Genomic DNA, 19,554 nt, shown 5'->3' on the forward strand with positions numbered 1-19,554 from the left:
AGGGGGAGGGCCGCGTGTCTGGGCCCAGCGGCAGCCTCAGAGCCCGTCTCCGCCTCAGCGCTGTCTTTATCTTTCAGAACCTGACCCGGGAACAAGCCGATTACTGCATTTCTCACATGAAGCCCTACATGGATGGCAAAGGCAGAGAACTTCCTTCTGCCTACGACTACATAGAATTTACACGTTCACTCTTTGTGAATTGATACAGAACACTAGTACCAAATGCTACAAGGAACATGCTCACGTTTGCTGACTGTAGCTCTGCATGTGTCTCTCTCTTTGTGCTCTACAATAATCAGTGTCTCTTTATGATGTAACCTTAAACTGCTTAGCTTAAAACTCTTAGGGAAAACAAACATTGCAGTGTGCTTCAATAAAAGTTACTGGTCGAACCACATCATCTCGTGTTTAATGGTTAAATGCAAATTTAACTGATGTGGATGAAACTCCAGCTGTGACCACAGTTACATGTTTTGCAGGCCAAGGCTGTGGAACAGGTGAATGGGAGCTTTTTGTGGAGTCAGAGTAGTTACAAGCTCCCCGCAGCTGGTTCCGTTGCTGTTTCAGTGTTTCAGTCTGTGGCCTCGCTTGCCAGCTGCTCCAGATGAGTCACCTCTCTGGGTCCCTGCTCGGTAAAGTCAGAACTCAGCTGCCAGACTCTGACTGTACCGGTAGCATCCCCTGCTGCCAAGAGCTGAGTTTGCTTGATGTTAAATTCCAAGCAGTACACGGGGCATTCAGCCGCAGCCTGCTTTATGGAAACAGCAGGCTTCTGGGAGCTCTTCGCAAAATCAAACAGGTGCACATCTCCTGTAAAACAGAAACACTTCTTACTGCTGCATGGTAACAGACTTTGTACTTAACAGCAGAATATTATCTGCTTAGTCTGGTACACTTACTGATGTTCTTTTTAACCTGTTCCCCCTTCCCTCTGATGGTGTCTACACTGTGACAAATAGCTGCCGGCACTGCAAGACAGTGCGTGTTTACTCTGCTGTCAGAGACCTGAAAGCAGCTGGCTAAACTCTTGTGAAATCTCCATTCCTTAACTCAAAAATATTGGGGCAATTTTCTAAGGAAAAAGTTCCTGTTTAGTTGTTGTTTACTCTTAGCTCTAGAAATAAATGTCAAAACAAGGAGACCAGAGATCAGTTTTAGCTATGTTCCATCCCTGGGAGCTGCTGTAGCAACCTGGTATGAGCGAAAGCAAAAAAAGAACTGTTCCTGAAGTCATCTTGCTAGAGTTAGAAATGACTCCATTGTACTAATTGCACAGTACAAACATGGTCGTTGCTCTCCGCTTGTGGGATATGCTGATCAGTACAATTGACTCATATCAATTAATACCCAGCACAAAATCTAAATTTTCTGTCTGAGAATAGACACCCAGAGTTACTTGCCTTCCCCAGAAGCAGCTGCGAAGACCAGTGGCCGAACTGGAGACCAGCGTACGCAGAAGAGGTACTTCTTGGACAACTGAAGCGAAAGGAGGGGTTGTGTCTGCAGCATGGAGTTCAGGTGAACTTGTCCGTCAGTCCCACAGCTCAGAAAGAGATTCCTGGGTGCGTGGAGCCAGAAACAACTTGGTAGGCTTTATTGCTAAAGATACGGAACAAAATTCCCTCGTGGGGTGTGACCTTGGCCACTATTCCTATTTTGCCACTATCTGGCTGTTTCCTAAGGCAGCGCTTTCCAAGCTGTGCTCTGGGATGTGGGCTGTAGAAGCACAGCTTTGTTAGCGCTCGCAATTAAGTTTAATGAGGGCTCATGTTGTCCACTGAGTGCGGTGGGTCGCGGGCCAGAGATGCCTGAGAACTGCTGATATAGAGCCCGGCATTGTTAGCGGCGTGTTTGTCTCATGCAAAGTAACTGCAGACCTGGGCCGTCAGCACGTTTCATGGAAAGATGGCTCGGGGCCTCTCCCAGGGTGGGTAAACAGCAGGCAGGGATGTGAGCGTCTCAGTTAAATTCAGGCAGCTACAAGTAAGACACGTAATGGGCAGAGCACTTCAGCCCTGATGAAGTAAATTACTTTTTTGAGACGCGGCCCTCAACTTTGAATTGCTCTTTAGTATTATGGGATGCTCTAAGGAAGGTGCTAATGCTCTACACTGGCCTGAGTGCAAATGCTGTTTTGTGTTACTCCTGTTCTGACCTCATGCAGCATACCCCCGACTGCACAGCTTCACCAGAGCCAACGCACACTGGTCATCCTGCAAGGGGACGTTACTTAAGTTCCCAATGCCAGGTGCCCCTTGTTTGGAACTTGTACACATGCAAAACCTCAGTGTTAGCTGAAAAGGCACATTTAGAGCCAGGCAGTAACCTGTACCAAGGCACAGCGCCAGTGTTTGATTACAGCACTTGCCTGTGGAAGGGGGAGCAGCTCACGGAGTATACTGGCCCACCGTGGGGGGAGAAGGCGAGCTCTGCTGGCGCCCTGAGCAGGACTGAGGAACCTCTCTGGCGGAGAGCCGGCGTCTCTGCTGCCATGGAGCACTTCAGTGAGTAGCCGCCTTCCACGCCAACAATGAACACGTGGGGATCAAAGTGTGAAAAGGAGAGCGAGGTCACACCCACAGCCACTTCTCCCCACGTGAGCTAGGGGAAAAAAGCAAATCTGTTGTGAGTGCTGGGGGCTGTGACGCTGCACAGGCGCAGGCAGAGCAGCGTGAACCAGCCTGTCAGGGACCAACTGAGATGTTCTCTGCTCAGCCTTCAACCCTTGCAGCACCCACCCACAATGGGATTTGTGTGAATTATTATTACAAGCAAGGTCTCTTCATCCCAGCAACTTTAGACCATGGCAAAGCCTCAGCTGTTGCCAGTCCTCCAAGGAATGATTTTCAGTACGGGAAAGGAGATGGCACCACGGGTTAGCGTGTTCAAAGTGGGAGCTTTTCCTGTCCCTTCTCGTGTGAAAGGCGAGGTCTGCCACCCGGGCTCTAGAGCTGAAGTGCTTTTGTCAGACCAGGCCTTGCTGAACCACTGAACTCACCTTCTTCAGCTGAGCGCTACGAGGGATCTGCTGAGCCACCAGCGCAAACCCTTCAGCCAAGGCTAGCCGCCCATCGCGCTCCTCCCTCCACACCAGCACCTTTCCGTCCGTCGACACGCTCAGCAGCTGGACGTGGTTGCTGTGCTTGGCATCAGGTAACCAGTCCACCTGTTCCAAACGTGAGGAGCTCATCAAGTAGGGACTGACAGAACCAACCCCCCCCCTCAGCAGCCTGCAGTCCCCTGTCCTGCGAGACAACCTGGCAGCAGAGCTGGGTAGCACTCGGTCACCTCGGTACCAGACCCGCTTCCCCGGGAGCTGGCACACAGCTGCTAGGAGAGAGATGAGCTTAGGTGTTCAGGGCTCAATTCCAATTTCCATGTTTCTCCTGTCATTATTTTTGAGATCTAATAGTTAGAGCACTTCCACTCAGCTATAAATACAAGCATTTTCCCAACTTTCAGATGAGAAAATGCACAGACTGCTGTGAGTCATGGTACCCAGGAAAGACAGAAAAGAAGAACCGCTAGGAAGCCAGACTGCATGACAAATTGTGACTCTGTGCAACTTTAAGCTTCCAGCTAAGGAGCAGTGATACTTTACTACTTTCTTGTTGGCTTTGTCTGTACCAATGAACAGGTAAAGCATGGGAACAGGCCTACTCTTCAATTATCCTGAACAACAAGAAGTTATTTTTTACTGAGACAGTGTCTGATTCAACAACTGCCATTTCAGTTGTTAGAGCAGCGGAAAAAAAGTTAACCAAAACACCACATAGTGGCCTGAGAGCTTCAGGTGAAGTACCAATAAGATGAACAAGAAATGAAGGCATAAAATAGAGCAGTGCCAACTCTCTCCTCCCCCAGCCACGTCTACTGTGGGTGTTCTCTCTCACCTGATAGATGGGATCGGTGTGAGTGTCATCAGTCAGCCCTGTCCTCCAGATCAAAGGGTCGTCTCTTCTGCTGGTATCCCACACCACCGTCTCCCCGCTGAAGAGGCCACCTGAGAGGAAAAAGATCCCAATAAACACGTGAGATCTAATAGTGCACAACACGAGCAATGCCGTGGGCAGTTTGCTCTGTTGCTAGAACAGAACTGGGGGAACTTCTCTCACTGCCAGCATGACCAGTGTCCTGGGAACTGCAGCCCTCAGCCCAAAGTGTGACAGATGCAGCCATGAAGCTCTGGTGGAAACAGGCCCAACAACTTCAAAGGCAGCCATAGAGGGCACAGTCAGCTCTGGTGGAAGAGAATGCATCTCTACCAAAGTAAGTACACGCCTCCTACTTGCAGCTAGGGCTGAATTTGCCTTGCTCTCACTCTGAGCTCTCTCTCTGATATAAAGGCAGATGTCACTGAAAAATGCGGTAAGTTCCAGCTTCCAGTTCAGAAGCCAAAGTGCATTTGTCAGCGTTGGTTCCTCCGGGTGTGGAGCTGCAATACCTTTGCTGTTACCAGGAATCTTAGGCTGAGGTGAGAAAGAGAAAAAACTGATCCAAGCTGAAAAAACAAGGGTGTATTTCACGTAAGATCGAACCTACCAGCTATCAGTGAAGGCTGGGAGGGATGGAAAGCCAGGCACAAGACAGAACTGGGAACATCCACCACTAGGTCAGGGCGCTGTGGATCCAGCCCTCGTCTGTCCAGATTCCAGGTACAAACGTAGGATTTTTCTGTGCTCCAGTCCCCATCATTCAACCTAAAGAAGAGAAAGCTACATCTTATTTGTCTGATACGAGGCGAATCCTAGTCCAAGCAGAGCTCTGATATGTCCTGATCATTTATACACTTGTTGCTTTGCGGGTAGAAGGAAAACTGAGCTCCAGGTGATGCAACGTCTCTGTAGGCTCGTATACACACGGTGCATTTCAGTGCACTGACTGAACAAAGTGCCTGCCAGGAAATCTCACATTGATTCACTGTGCCAAGATCTACTAGCCGTTCAAATAGTGGGAACAACTAAAGAGCACGTACAGAAAGTTCCTATGAATACTTGGGAATGAAAATCCAGAGAGCCCAAATTGCTGCTGATATGCAGGCAGGGTGATTTGCAAGCCACTCTTCCTCTAAACAAGCACTCAAAGACCCAGGGTCTGAGAACGCACCGTGAGGAACTATCTTACCTGGCGGAGTGACAGGGGCTAAAAGACTTACTGAGTCCTGCTTGGCCTGAGCTAGGCAGCATGATTTGAAGTCCAGGTGCCTCCATGGGAACAGAGATCCTTCTTCGCAACCCCCAAATGGTGGTGAGTACCCCGCACAAATCACGTCACACACCCCAGCTCTACAGATTTCTCTTCAGTCTCATGCCCATAATAATTCTTGGCCACAACTGGCTCTCACGCATTACTTCTCTGGGCTACTAAAAGACACCTGCCACCCTGTTTTCTTTGTTATCTCTAGCTGGTTCATTCACTGCACGCTTACCAGAACGTAAGGGAGCAGAACCAACCCAAAGTAATGACTGCCACAAGCCATCTGCCCAAAGCAGAAGTCCCAAGACACATACATATTTACCACTCCACATCCCAGCAAATATCACAGTTGTAATGCAATGGGTTTTCTGAAGGTAAAGGGTTCTACCAGGAAGGTACTTCGAGGTGGCACATCTGAGAAGCTGTTCAGACACACAAGGGTAATGGTAAAGAGCTCCCTGGGGAGCTGACAGGGGCTTTCATGCAGTATCTGTGCCCTGTTGTTAGCACGTTGACCAGCGTGACGTTACATCTTGCTACACAGCGCTGATACAGAGGACAGAGATCTACAGAACGGTGAGTGGCCAGGACAGGAAGTAATTGTTCTGAACCCGGCTTCTGCTTTTACTTGATCTTATTTCTGTTATTGGAAGAGATAGTGAATAAATAAAAGGAGCAATTTTTCTCATAAAGTGTGTAGTTGAGCTTGAAACTCCTTATTAAAGACTGTTGTAGATGCTAGAAGTTCAAAGAGTCAGAAAGACTGTGTAAATTCATGGCAGGGAATTCTACTGAAGGTAACCACAGACCTAGAAACCACATTCAAATCTGGAAATAGCTGTAGACTGGGAGAGTAGAAGGGGCAAGCAGCACACAGGTTTGCCCTGTTCTACTTTTCCCGATCCATTCATTCGTGGATACGCTTTTTGCCAGGGCTTTTAGTCTAAGGAAACAATAGTAGAAAGAATACTGAGTAAGGGCAACAGTAAGGCACAGAAAAAAGACACTGTTACAGACGTTCACTAGATTAGATGAACAACCCTCATTTCAGAGATTCTTAGATGTTTGTTAGCACATGCTCATGGCACCAGGTGCACACGTGAACGGGTGGCAGGTTCATCTGGGGTGCTAAGAGACCACATTAAAACAAGACGATCTTCAGCAAATGCAAGGACGTACTTCAAACCTCACCCACCTACATTTGCAAGCGTGCATTTCTCTTCCAAACGGAATCTATCTAGAAACAGATCAGTAAAAGCATACATATCCATTTTATATGGAAAAAAGTAGAAGAAATAAATGCCATAATTTAAGGCTGCCCTGAGATGTGTTTTCTCTGAATGAAGGGTGGTGTTTTTTTTAACATGAACAAGGTATGTGTATATCTGTTTGATTACTGCAGAAAAAGAGAACATATATAAATCTCAGGTCAGCCCAAAATGTCACAGTGACCTCAGTTAAGCTCTCGAATCCAGTCAGATGCTCACCGGCCATACGAGCATGCAAGAACGGATCCAGTTGCATTCCACGAGACGCTGGTAACCTGCAGGTGTTGATTCTGAGCCTGGGGGTATGACAATGTATGCAAACACAGCACCTGGAAGAGATCAAATTCAAGCACTGAAGCAACCATCTCTGAACAGAGAGAAATGAGATCTGTGCATGCCCCTAGATATGGTCGTATGGTTACAGTGTAGGCTTCCTGTCTATCAACGTAGCATGCAATTATATGTGAAAAAGAAGGGGAAACAAAGCACATGACCCTACTGAATTAACTATCCCTTCATAATTACCTCCCTTAGAGTGCACACTTCAGGGTCTGCATGACAAGTCAGGAGGAACGCACCATTAGAATTTATGACAGCCCCCCCGTATGATTCCAGCCCTCACTAAGCTTCACCAGAAATGATTTGGAAATGACTGTACCAACATGTACTGACGGATACAAATTGCTCCCACTCTTCAACACCATACACTAAACAAATATAATCTAAATAGGAAGAGCTGCCAAATCACTGACTTCAACTGCTCTTAGATAACCAGTCTGGCATACTCTGAAGGGGCTACTGGGAGCTGAAGATAAGCCCACACCAACTGCAGGCTTCCTTCTCATAAAGCTTCTGCAACAGTCACTAACAGGGATAGTTCTACCAAGCAAGGGCAAGCGAAAAGCAAGGGAGAAAGCTGCAGGAAAAAACAACGTATTTTTTAGTTATTAGAATCTGGCAAGAATAATCACAGCAGTAAGAAACAAAATGAGTCAGAGCCACTGCAACCAGCTCTCCTTGGGTAATGACAAGACTGCATGCCGTCAACTTACTGTTTCATTCTGATCTGTCCAGTTCACTTCAAAGCCATCAAAGGCACGGCTTGTCCAGTTTTTATTCAGCTCTTTGATAACAACATCCTCCACTCTCTGAAGGAATAGTAGAAGGCTAGTGTAATCTACTTGGACTTCTTGCTGGAAGGCTTGGGCAGCATCTATACTTTGATCTGTTTGTACACTGGCATCCTGACTAGTCTGCGACTGTACTGCAGCTTCTGATGTTGAAATTTTCCCAGTCTGGCAGTTTTTCTAGGAAGAGAAGACAGACACTATAAATCAAACAGAGAGAGCGCCGCACAAAGCATTCAGAGCATCTTCCTTTTTCTGGCACTGCACAGAGACTTTCAGACACGCTCGCACATCTGAGGTTCATGGTTAAAAGCAGGGTGCCCTTGTAATTCTCTGGGTGCTGGTGACATGTTTGTCACCTTCACACGACCTGACCCAAGGCAGAGATGCCTGGGTACTGCTTCACTCCAGGCAGCGAGCTCTGCAGCACGGAGTGCAGAGGATAAGCGAAACCAAACCGGGAGCGAGCCTCCACGGGCCACAGCAGAAACTGAGCACGATGCCAAGCGTAGAATTACTGGCTCTCGGTCTGGCTTTGTGGCAGCCGCCCGCGTGTTTCTTGGCCAATTTGCACAAAGGGCCTGACAATAAAAAGCTGCCAAGGGGCAGAGGCAGCGAACTGGAGCGAGCTCGGGCCCGGCAGCCTCAAGGAGCTCCCCGGTCTCGGTGCCGGGCCCTGACGGCCGGGTGAAGAGAGGAGAGGGGAGAGCAGGGAGGGGAGGCGCCGGGGCACCGCCGCTCCCTCAGCGCGCCCGGCCGGCAGGGAAGGAGCGGGCCGCCGCTGCCCCGTCAGCACCGGGGCCGCCCGCCTGTGGCCACGCCGGCGGCTCCCGGCCTCCAGCGGCGCGGAGCGGGGCCGGGGCTGCCCCGGGGCCCGGCGGGTGCCTCTCACCGCCTCGCAGCGCAGGCTCCGGCCGCTTCTCCACAGCGACGGCACCGCGGCGCCGGGCGCCGACCCGTCCGCCAACATGGCGGCCCCCACTGTCGTTGCCATGGAGACGGGCGAGGCGCTGCGGGATGACGCCACGGCGGGCGGGAAGTGAGGCCGGCGGCGCCATGTTGGGGAAGGGCGCCGAGGGCTCGTGGCGGAGAGGGGAGCGGGTTGGCTGCTGGCCGGCGCCTCGGCTGGCTTCCTGGGGAAAGCCGCGGGTGTGCTGGGGACGGGCCCGCCGTGGTGTTTGGGCAGGGATTTCTCCTTCCGTGCGGCCGTTTCCACGCTGGGCGCCGGCGGGCGCCGCTGGAGACACGAGGGGCGGTGCGGGCAGGGGATGCCAGGACTTAAGATGGCGCCGGGGGGGGGGGGGGGCGCCGTGAGGAAGCCGGTGCGTGAGGAGATCCGTGATGGCGGAGGAGAACTCTGGTGTCTGAGGAGAGCCCCGGTGTCTGAAGAGAACTCCGGTGTCTGAGGAGAACTCTGCTGTTCGCAGAAGCCCCGCAGCGCTCAGGACCGCGCGGGTCGCGCCCCCGGGGCTGCTCCCCCGTGAGGTGCCGCCATGAGCGCCCCGCTGCCGCCCGGCCTCGGCCCCGCAGCCCTCCGGGGCCGGCTCGTTCCTTATTAAACGAAATTTGAAGTTCGCCGCCTTGCTTGGCGTCCGTGGTGTGCGCTTACCGAGGGGACGGGGCAGGGGGATCAACGCCTGCTGCTCGGCTCCCTGGCTCTGCGCAGCCGTTGGGGATTGGCGAGGGAGTTGCGGAGCTTTGTGCTGTGGGGGGATTGCTGCTCCGCCTCGCTGCCGGGCAGAAAGGAGAAAAAGGCAGAAAAGAGCCCGGCCTCGCATGCCCCAGCGCCGGCCGGGGCATGCAGCAGGGTCAGGCCGTGCTGTTCAGGGCCGGAGCTACGCTCCCCGGTGTCCCAGGCTCCTAAAGCAGTGCTTTCTCACAGGTATGTCTGGGTTTACAGGGGTTTTTCCAATTGCACCTCTACTGGAACAACTTCTTGGTGAACGCTGAGGATAAATTTAGCCCTGGCATAAGCAGGCATGGATGCGCGAACTTGAGCAGAGTTATTCCCACTATTGCAGGGAGGGAGTTTGGTCTGTAAGTCAAAATAAAGCTGACAGGATACAGAGTAGGCGCTCCTGAGAGTGGATGTGGCTCTGCTAGTGTTACTGGTGAAATCCTAGTACGGCACTTACTGAGAGAAGTATGTTTTTTAAGAGATCAGCAGATTTGTTGAAGATACAGTAAGTATTTGAAGACGCAATAACAAGCTAGTTCATCCCTTAATGAGTGAAATAAGCGTGTATTCTATTTCAAGTTCAACATGCTATTAAAATGTAAAGTAAGCATTGTTTGAATAACTTTACTGCTGCGAGTAGTTAAACTGCAGGAAGTAGGGGGAATTATTTTTTAGGTTTGCTTTATGTTGAATAACTGACATGAAATACTTGAACCCTGTAGCATAGTGTGTTGCTTTTTTAAGAAGTTCTTAAAGCTTAAAAGAAAGATTTATCATCTATAAATAGATCATCTTCAGTCATCACTAAATTATCTTTAATTGGTACATTAGAACTGCTAAGGCACGTTACTGTTTGGTAGTAGACTAAATATTACAAGTGTGAATTTATATACAGTCTGCATCCTAATAAAAATGCTAAGCACAGGCTGCAGTTTAAAAACTTTAGCTTGTCAGAGTGAATCTGAGGAGAAAAGCTTTTTTTTGTTTTTGTTTTATTTCACTTTGCCATCTCAAAAACAAGAAAACTGGAATTTGAATATGTGAAACAGACTAAAAAGAAATCAACGTTTTTTCTCAGTAAGTAATATGCAAAGTTACTGCAAACGTAGTACGTTTCCCCCCATAATATTGTGCATGTCTGGACTTTTTCTTCCATGAGGATAAGAAACGAGCGAATAGCTCTAAAAGATGACTGTTCTAAGTAATTGCAGTTTAATTTTCTTGTTATTATTCTAGTATCTCTGATTTGATGGAGCTTTAATTTATAAACAGTATTTAAATAAATCATACCTTGCTTTTTCTTTCTGGCATGGCAGTATCAGACACACAAATGTTCTGATATGGTAACGCTACACTGGAAATAGGGTAAAATCAAGGATAATTGGGGGAGGGGTTTACTACCCTGAGGCTACTAAGTGTCTCTGAAGTGGCTGTTACTACTACAGTGCTGATCTGTGTTTTCTCTTCTTTGTGTTTCATGAGATGAAGTATTAATAAGTTTTCACTTTTACATAATGGAGCAAATCAGCATCAGAAAACAAGAACAAGAGAAGACTAAGGTAGTAAAGAGAAAGCACTGGGGGAGAAAGTATTAGAAAAAGGAATGAGATACAACAAAGCATGCATGCTGGGGGTATAATTTCTATGACCTGGTGCAAACCAAATATTCTAGGCTAAATTTTGCTAAAAAATTACTCACTTGTGAGTACAGTAACTGTCCTCTGTTTGTGATAAATGAAATAATTGAGCTGTGTTGAGGCCCCAGGTGGCTGAAACACTGGTCTCTACCCCAAATAGAGAGACATTGCTGAACTTTCCCCATTTACACCTTTCTCCCCATTTCCTCCACCCCAAACATGCAAGTGAGAATGAAGAAACCGACATGCATAGCTCAAACGAGAAAGGAATGTCTGGCCATGAGAAAGAAGTCTTGGGGCTTAGATTGGCAGCGAGAGGCTTGAAATGGGATCAAAGGCATTGCCTTTCTTTGATTGATGGGTTCTGTTCAGGGGAACAGTACTTTCTACATCTTTCCATTTTATGTTTGTTTTTTTTTTTAAAAAAAAAAAAGCCAAACAACAACTCTCTTCAAATAATAAAAAGGGTTTATATGAAAGAAACATGTCACTCCAGAATGCGTTTGTTTCCCCAACTGGTATAACCAGCAGGCCTTAATTCCATTTCCCTGGTTGTTCCTTTCAAACGAGGTTGCAAAGCATGACAAACCTGGTTTGGCTGAGGCCTGGGTACTTAACTGCATTGCCTTTGAATTAGCCTGCGTATGCACCACAGAGGTTAAACTGGCTTTATGCTGATGTTTTGTGCTTGACAGTACCTGATCAGTTACTTCTAAACTGTTTTGAACAAGGTCTTGAGCGTCATTTGCTTCAGAGTGAGGCTGTTTGCTCTACCGACCTAGAGGCTAGCGTCAGTGAGGCCGTGAGTTTTGCGTAAAATGGAAATATCCCTTGAGAAGAATAATCAAGACAGTACAAGTGTGAAAGGCAAGAGGACAAGCAGGTACTACCCAAAAGGACAATCGCTGGAAAGCCCCTTACATCTGCAACAGTATTCTAAGGGATGCTCCTTTAGATTCACCAATAGCTTGCTGTATGCCATCCTGGAAGTTTTTAGTGACAGTAGCACCCTATCGTGCTAATGTAGGTGGTGACTGAGGAGTTCAAATGCAGGACCAGTAGTAATGAGTTTTCTGAAGTCTGCTTATCTGCGCTGTTACCTGTGATGCTCCTCATCTTGTATTCAGACCATGCCACAAGCATTTATTTTACCCTTGCCTGCTCTGTGAGGTACTGAACTGCAGGTGCCATTTTTTGATGGGACATTTTAGGGGTAAGGGTTAGATGATGTACGAAACCATGCTGGGAATTTATGGCAGAATTAAAAACAGAACCTAAGTTCCTAAACGGCAGAGCACTGTTTCAGATTTATTTGACGGATATTTTGTGCATGCATTGCTAATGTACAGATCTTTTTTTCTTTTAGTTAGAGATCTGTGATTTAAGAATCAGGTGTTCACACATTCACTAAACGTGAAGGAAAGAAAGGTCACCACAACTGTGCTGTGTTCAGAACACAGTGTCTGTGCAGCCAGCCGGATGCTCAGAAGCTTAATGAGAGTTCAGGTCCTTGCGTGGATTCAAAGTGTGTTACCTCAAGCTGTGTGAATCCTCCAGCTCTTGCTTCTCCAGTGTCATTCATAAAGGGCTCATGCATCTTTCTGTAACTTCCGACCTCCTGTTCCCTGTCCCTCGTGTCTCTGCAAATGCTCTGCCCTTTTTGCTTTGAAAACCATATTCTGAATTTCGGCAAATAACACATTGGCTCGTTTCTGAAGTACTGTTACACAGAGATGTGTGTGATACCTTATAAAAATAATCCATTTCCATTAGTCATAGACCTGTTATGCTTTGTAGAATTGGAATTGGGAGAGGGTCCCTTTTAAACCTTGCAAATATGGGTATGACTTCTTGCACAGTACAGGTATCGCCTGTCACACAGTCATTCCCACGTTGACAATAAGAGAGATTTTAGTCAAAATGTGACCAAAATGAGAAGGAGTGTAGGGAAAGCGTGCTTTGTTGCAGGTGTCAGCAAGCTACCACCACAGGGGCGCAAAGGCTCCATGCAGGCAGATTTTGAATGGCAAGTAGGAGCTGGGACGGGGCCAAGAGCCGTGGCATATCGAAAGAGGCATCTGTGAAAGCCTCGGGATCCCAGTTCCTGGCTGTCATGGTGCTCCAAATGCAGCGGCAGCTGGGAGCCTCTGCCTTGGACAGAGGCAAGACGCTGTCAACAAGGTGATTGGCAGTGTCTCTCTGCTTTTAGACACAGCATCCCCTAGTTCCTGCTGAGTTTGTCCCAGCATGCTCACCGTCTAATCTCAGAAACAAAACTACAATCTGGCATGCCACCCTTAAACGGTAGCTGACCCTTTGCAGTGCTGACAACAGGGAAGAAAACACTGTGATTCCTTAAATTAATTCCATATTCAGTAATCATGCACGACTAAAAATTATTTACCTGTTCTGTACATCATTTTTTCAACACATACTACGTCTAAAGTATCTCAAACTGTCATTGGAACTTGAATTGGTATGTATAAAGCACCTGAATATCTCAAAAAGCACTGCAGACATATTATTTGTGTGAACAGAACTGGCTATCCTTTGCAGAAGTGTCGTTTCTAAAAGGACATTGAGATATGTAGTTACATTCTGCTCAATCTCATCAAATTTATACTTTTGAAAGCAAATGGAATTTGCATGATAGTTCTTGATTGCTCTTCAGAAACCTATATGTTTAATTTAAAGCATGCTACTTTAATTACTTATACATGATTTATGTGAACACAATGATCAATACATCAATGCTTTACTGGGATATAAATATGTAATCTAAGAGTGGAGAATAAAACCATGTTCCTAATGATGTTAATAAATACAGTAGAAAAGACAGGCCTATTTGCAAGGACTGCTTTTATTGATATAAACTTTACCTCCATTTAAAGTTTTTGCATGCTATCAGTTTAGCTAGACCCGCAAAATCATCTTACGCTTACTGTGAAAGCCACTTCTGAAATGGCAAGTAAAATATCCTATTTTGATTAGTCTGTTATCCCATGTATAGCAAGAATCCCAAAGGATTCTGGAGCACATTATACAAACACATGCAGGTAACTCTGCAAAATTAAGCACTGCAGGAAGATTATCATCTTCTCTAAAGCACACAGAAGATTGAGGGAAGCAGACTGTTCTGTACAGACAAATTGGCTTGTCAGCATTCGGTGCTTCTTTGCTGCAAAAAATGCTGAGTGATTTGTAATGATCGGTTTCTTTTTATCTCCTGTAAAAGATCGCACGTTTATATCCTTTAGGAGTATGAATGGTACTGAGAAATAACAGAATGAACTATGAACACAGCTAGTTTGTGACTTTTTTCTTTAGTGTTTGTGTAGGTTTCCAAGACACGAGTACTGATCCCAGTCTAACTTAAAGAAAAAAGGAGCGAGACCATGACAAAGCAAGGCTGAAGAAGGCATGAATGTGGCTCTCTGTGGAGAAGCGTAACAGACAATTGTACCAATTACATGCTGGTTTTGGAACTCCGTGTAGCCTAAGCCTATTGAAATATATATTTGTAAGCGGGAGTGGCGGGGAGGGAGCGTGCATTGGAATGAGGCCTGGAGCTGAAATGCTGTTGTAAAGGCAGTAAGAGCAGAGAGCACTACAAACTGGCTGCGATCCTCAAATTTAAGAAAGGTCCGGAAACGTTTTAATGCCAAATTATGTGACACCTCTCATTCCTGTTTTTCTTTTGTCCTTAGTTTTCCGTTTAAGTGATTCAAACTTTTCCTATTTATGCTACCAGCTATGGAGGTAGGGCTGTCTAAAGGCACTTTTATTTTGCTCTATCCTATCCCGACAAACTCCTGCTTATTCAACAGTGTATACCTTAATAACCAGTACAACTGCATCAGTACTTAAAAAAAAAAAAAAAAAAAGGAGGGGGAAAAAAAAAGAAAAACACACACAACAGATTTCTTAGCATCAACAAGGCCTGAGAGATCTTGCTGCAGCGCTAGGATGTGACAGGAGGCAATTTATAAGGAATTAACTCTGACAGTCACTTTATACAGCTGATTTTCAAAGATCTGGGCACTAAAGAAGTGTTAATGAGGGTACTGAGGCTTCATAATTAATTATATTAGCATCTCTTTGTTACTCTCTAGAACAGTAGTGCCTGGTTGACATTTCAATAGGAGTCTGGTAGTATTCTTTGTTATTATTATCCAGGAGTACAGTTATACCTTAGCTCCCAGAAGGCGACGTTGCATGTAAATGCCTCAGTGAATTGCCCGAGTCTTTGGATCTCAGTAAAAGCCCTTGAAGGAGACCCTGCTGGATACTGAATGGATGTCAGTAAAATTTCTCTAGTCTGGAGTCTCTCTTCAGATATGGACTCTCCTCCCCTTTCATTTCTCCCTTCCCCCTTCTGCTGTGCTGGTGCTTCTCACAAGGCTTAAGAGCAGCACTTTCTGAATCTTTAGTTCCAAACCTCTAAAGGAAGGGATACTGACCTGAACGAAACAGAGAACAGAAGAGTCATCTGAAAATAGGGAATATTTTTCACACTCTTGAATTTTCAGTGCAATAAAACCAGCGCTGCCAGAAGGAATCCCAGAAGTGGTGAGTCAGATAATAGATGCACAACTGTGGTGGGAGGGAAATGGTCTCTACTTTGTTTTACATCCCCCCCCAGCTTTCTTTGTAAAGGCAGATGAAATTATTTTCCAGTCATGCCACTGCAAAAACAAACATGGAGTTTAAAGGTTATTTCCTTTGTGTGTTTCTGAAAGTTGGTATTTTTGAATCTGAAAGGGGAAGGATGACTTTTTGGCAATGCTAGCAAATTCTACTCTGAAAACTTTACAGTATCACCTGAGGTAGCAGTTCTGTTATTTTGTGTATTGAGGCAGTCTGCTTGCTTGCATTAATTTAAACAAAACTAACAACAAAACATTTTTTCACACCAGGTAAAATTGCAGCCCTGTCCTGGTAAGGCTAAGTTAAGGGCATGGTTTGACAAACACCTCTTCTAAGTAAGCAAGACTTAAGCAACCTGCTCCTTACCCTTTCCTCATTCGTTCCTGCCTTTATGGGACCCCATTTTTTGTAACATTCTTCATGCATCTGCAGCAGGGCACAGATCAGAGCGCTAGTCTGAGTTAAAAATAAATGTTTTTCTGAGGACTAGTTTTAATTGAAATCCATTTCCTGGTTCAGTTTAACACAGGGCTACACAAATAACTGCATTGGTACAATTCAGGGACAGCATGAAGGGGAAGGGAAGACAGGAGGAATGCATGGTGGGGAATGCATAAGTAGAGACTTCCACCAAAAAAAATTTGTCAAACTATGTCCTGAAAGATTTTGTTCTTGAAGCCAGAATCACCTCTTTGCTTTGTGTTCAGCTAGCACCTTGTGCAAAGGGATCACAGTTGCAGAGCTCTCAGGACTCTCGGAGCTATTGTAATACCAAAAAATAATAAGCGTTCCTACAGACTGACACAATTAACCAAATTCCACTTGCAGATCTTCATTGTTGGCAACTCGTGCAGCATTTTATGTAGCCAAAGCTGGAGACTGGTTCTATTCCTGAGTTCTGTCTCTGGTTCTAATGAGGAATAACTGAATGACTCTGGCATTCAGCTAACCTACCAATAAAGGAATTACTTTCCTCACAGAGCTTTTTTTATATTTAACTACATTTTTTAATGAGCTTTGACATTCTCAGATGAAAAGAGTAATGCGTACAATGTAGTATTAGAGCAAAAATTGTATATGACAGATCTCTACGTATTTTCCTCCTTTTTGTTTCACCTTTTCTGTCGCTGTACTCCTACACAAGACTCAAGGCACACATCAAATGTTTGAATAATGCCAACTTGAAACTAAAGGATTGTAAATAACGTACTCGCTCTTCACCAAGCAACGTTCCGTGTGTTTATTTTAATCTGATATTTCCTGGATAGAAACAGAGGTTACTCCCCCTGAGAGTTCAAATATCGATAGTGCTCCCTATAGCAAGGGAAGTCTCACAATTCCCACAAAAACAGCTGCTGCTTGGTAACGAGACAATGGGACAGAATACACGCAGTGTAAAATCAGAGTCTTTGCTGCTCTTCCTGAGGGGCCAAATCTTGAAGTGTCACTCGACTTTGTTTAGGATTCAGCAAGAGTTTTCCTGTCATAGGACTGAGGAAATAAATAAGAGTTGCAGGAATTGGCCAGAGTTAAAATCCTAGAAAGCAAGTGTTTATAAACTGTTTGTAGAAAAGTTGGGTCCTTCTTACTTTTCCCACAAGTGGAAAAGAGAGATGATCATCTGAAGGTCCCCTTGCAGGAAAACCCTCAAAAGAACAAAACATAGTTTTCCAAGTCCTCAGCATCACTCTATCCCCACTGCTTAGTTAGCCTAAAGCTCTGATTCAGATTTCATACAAATTTATAGCACTGCAATTTCCACCCATTTTGATCCAGCTCTACTATGTCTAGTTAGAAGGACTTGAGCGCTCGAGCTTCCGTCTGTGAGGAAATCAGTTTTTCTTCAAACGAGCTAAAAGCAAGGGCTAGCAGCTACTTCTCCTGTTAATTATTTCAGGGTCTTCCACATAAAAATGTGGTTGGCACAGCTATTTCAGAATAACTCTCAGTATTATTATTGCAGTGTTTTACTTTGACAGTGTCTCTATTAGCAATCGATCGTTCTACCCAGGAATACTTCTTGTAAGCTGTCACTTTTTCCAACTTCTATTTAGAGCTTTCATTACACAGGATTATATGTAGTAAAACAAAACCTCAAACATAAATATAAAACCAACCACAAAAGGTATTATTTAATCACCAGGTGACTCCAAATAGCCTCTAGTTTCTCAGACATTTTCTGTCGAACTGTTCTAGCTGTATTAAGCTTGGCTGAAGTCTTCCAGATGGATTGGCCCTAATACTGTCCTGCAAAACCAGTCATTGTGTATCCCTAGTGGTAGGATTTGAACATCTGCAGGTGTGAATGCATCGGGAGATCTAAGTATCTGCCCTTACAACGCCCTGCAGATAGTGAAGAGCCACCTTTGCATGTGCCAGTACATGTTTTCAAACAAAAACTTTTGTACATTTCAGATCTCATCTTGACCTGTGAACTCCTCAGGCTAAAATAAATGGATATCCACATCTGGAAGTGGTGATAGTGCATCTGGACAGGCTGAAGTTTAAATGTTTTTGCTTTTAGAAACTGCAATTCAGTAGTGCTAGATGAATAACAACATTTATGTATATGTCTCTTGGCACAGTCAATCAACAGTTAGAGCCACAGGGCTCCATCTGAGCTAAGGAACAGGACAGCATCTATGTCTGATGTAAAAAATCAGAATGGAAGTTAAGAAGGGTAGGAAACCCCTCCAATCAAATGTCTCTTTGGGCAGGGACTCTTAATTTCACAATACCGAATGTAACTTGAAGAGAATTTTCCAGTAAACAATTTTCCCTTTACATTCTGGAAGGGACAGATCATTTCAGTTCCCTGCACTGTCCACAACTGTACACCTTATGTGAAAAATACGAGCAAAACATTCATAAGCACCCACGTATCTGAAAAGCTCATGTCTCATATTCTGAAGTGTCTTAGATTTCATTGACTTTGAAGTTTGTGATTTTTTTTTTAAGACTTTTAAAAATGTTTTGACGGCCTCTTTGTCTCTGGTGTCTGGAAACAAGAACACATGTTGTATGACCATCCAGCTCTTCGTAGATTACTGTCAAATGCTCTGGTAAGTTAAAAATGTTGGTATAGGGAAAAATAAAAGTCAGGTTTAGCAACTACGTCTCATGGGAACTTTGCCAAAAGTTAAGGGAAAAAAAAATACAAACAGAATCTTTGGATTTATTCAAATGTGTAATATTAGTCACTCCCTGCTGTCTGTGTTACTGAACCACCTTCCAGCTTCAAAGGCAGTTATTAATCCAGAAATATTTTCATCTGAGGGTTTAGATTGCAGCAACTGTGAGGACACGTGGAAGATTCTTCCATCATTATCTAACCATTCAGACCTAATGTGAGTACTCAACTGGGAAGGCCTGTGACTAGTGGAGATGAATAAACAGTTGGAGGGGAGGTATTTGACTGTTTAATATATGTGCCAAACTGTCTTTCCAGGGTCATGGGGACTCAGCGATTCCTGGGGGCTGTCAAACTGATGACACGCAGCAAACCAGCCGGTGTGTCTCTGCCTGCTGCTTAGCGTAAGCGCTGATATGTCAGTCAGACTTTACTATCAAGTACAGGCTTATGTGCGCCTGAAATGTTTTGCAGCTTTCGACTCATTGGTGTACTCAGTAATTTAAAAGCTTTCACATACTCTAAAAAATGTTGTCTTGCAGTGCAAGGGCTATCTTTGTTCCTAATACAGAGCCTGAGCCTGCAAGTCCTTTGTGGAAGACCAGGCTCCAGCATAGATGTACAATTGTTAAGCAGTCGGTTGCATTTCAACCGTGGTAAAACGATCCTTGTTTTATATTTCCATACAATAATTTCTGTAAAGGCTGTGAGATTCTTTCAGATGGAGGGCTATAAAAATCTAAGTTGCTATTAATTATACTGACTCGCATGATTTTATGTCTGCCCATTTTACATGGCAGGAATGCTTAGAAGGAAATTTACTCTCCTTTTCTTTTTCACACATCATTACATTTTATTTGTGAGGATTTAG

General features: G+C 45.3%; 2 protein-coding genes and 1 long non-coding RNA gene across 3 annotated transcripts in view; 2 read left to right on the forward strand and 1 right to left on the reverse strand.

The window, feature by feature from the left end:
• The window catches only part of SPTAN1 (spectrin alpha, non-erythrocytic 1), a 51,077-nt gene extending 50,680 nt beyond the window's left edge, over positions 1-397 (forward strand). The window contains 1 exon segment of the mRNA XM_040532020.1: positions 78-397. Within this exon segment, the coding sequence (XP_040387954.1) occupies positions 78-203 (126 nt within the window). The 3' untranslated portion in view covers positions 204-397.
• DYNC2I2 (dynein 2 intermediate chain 2) lies at positions 385-8,639 on the reverse strand. Its single transcript, XM_040532021.1, has 9 exons — positions 8,484-8,639; positions 7,517-7,771; positions 6,684-6,793; positions 4,543-4,700; positions 3,894-4,003; positions 2,999-3,166; positions 2,369-2,601; positions 1,401-1,558; positions 385-810 (listed from the first exon to the last, which is right to left on the reverse strand). Exons 1-9 carry the CDS (start codon positions 8,583-8,585, stop codon positions 572-574), a joined length of 1,533 nt encoding a protein of 510 aa, XP_040387955.1. The 5' UTR covers positions 8,586-8,639; the 3' UTR covers positions 385-571.
• Positions 8,640-8,729: 90 nt separating this feature from the next.
• Positions 8,730-19,428, forward strand: LOC121057594. The gene is made up of 3 exons (XR_005813853.1): positions 8,730-9,473; positions 18,512-18,615; positions 19,002-19,428. It is a non-coding gene; the product is annotated as an uncharacterized LOC121057594 (long non-coding RNA).
• Positions 19,429-19,554: the final 126 nt, after the last annotated feature.

This window comes from Cygnus olor, chromosome 19 (genome assembly GCF_009769625.2).
Source record: "Cygnus olor isolate bCygOlo1 chromosome 19, bCygOlo1.pri.v2, whole genome shotgun sequence".
In the NCBI taxonomy this organism is placed as follows: domain Eukaryota; kingdom Metazoa; phylum Chordata; class Aves; order Anseriformes; family Anatidae; genus Cygnus; species Cygnus olor.

Excerpts from the sequence above, each read along its gene's own strand:
- DYNC2I2 (XM_040532021.1), bottom strand. The coding sequence starts at position 8,585 with ATGGCAACGACAGTGGGGGCCGCCATGTTGGCGGACGGGTCGGCGCCC. Across the intron at positions 7,772-8,483 it reads GGAGCCTGCGCTGCGAGGCG|AAAAACTGCCAGACTGGGAA; the intron begins GTGAGAGGCACC and ends TTCTCTTCCTAG. Across the intron at positions 3,167-3,893 it reads ACACCGATCCCATCTATCAG|GTGGACTGGTTACCTGATGC; the intron begins GTGAGAGAGAAC and ends CGTTTGGAACAG.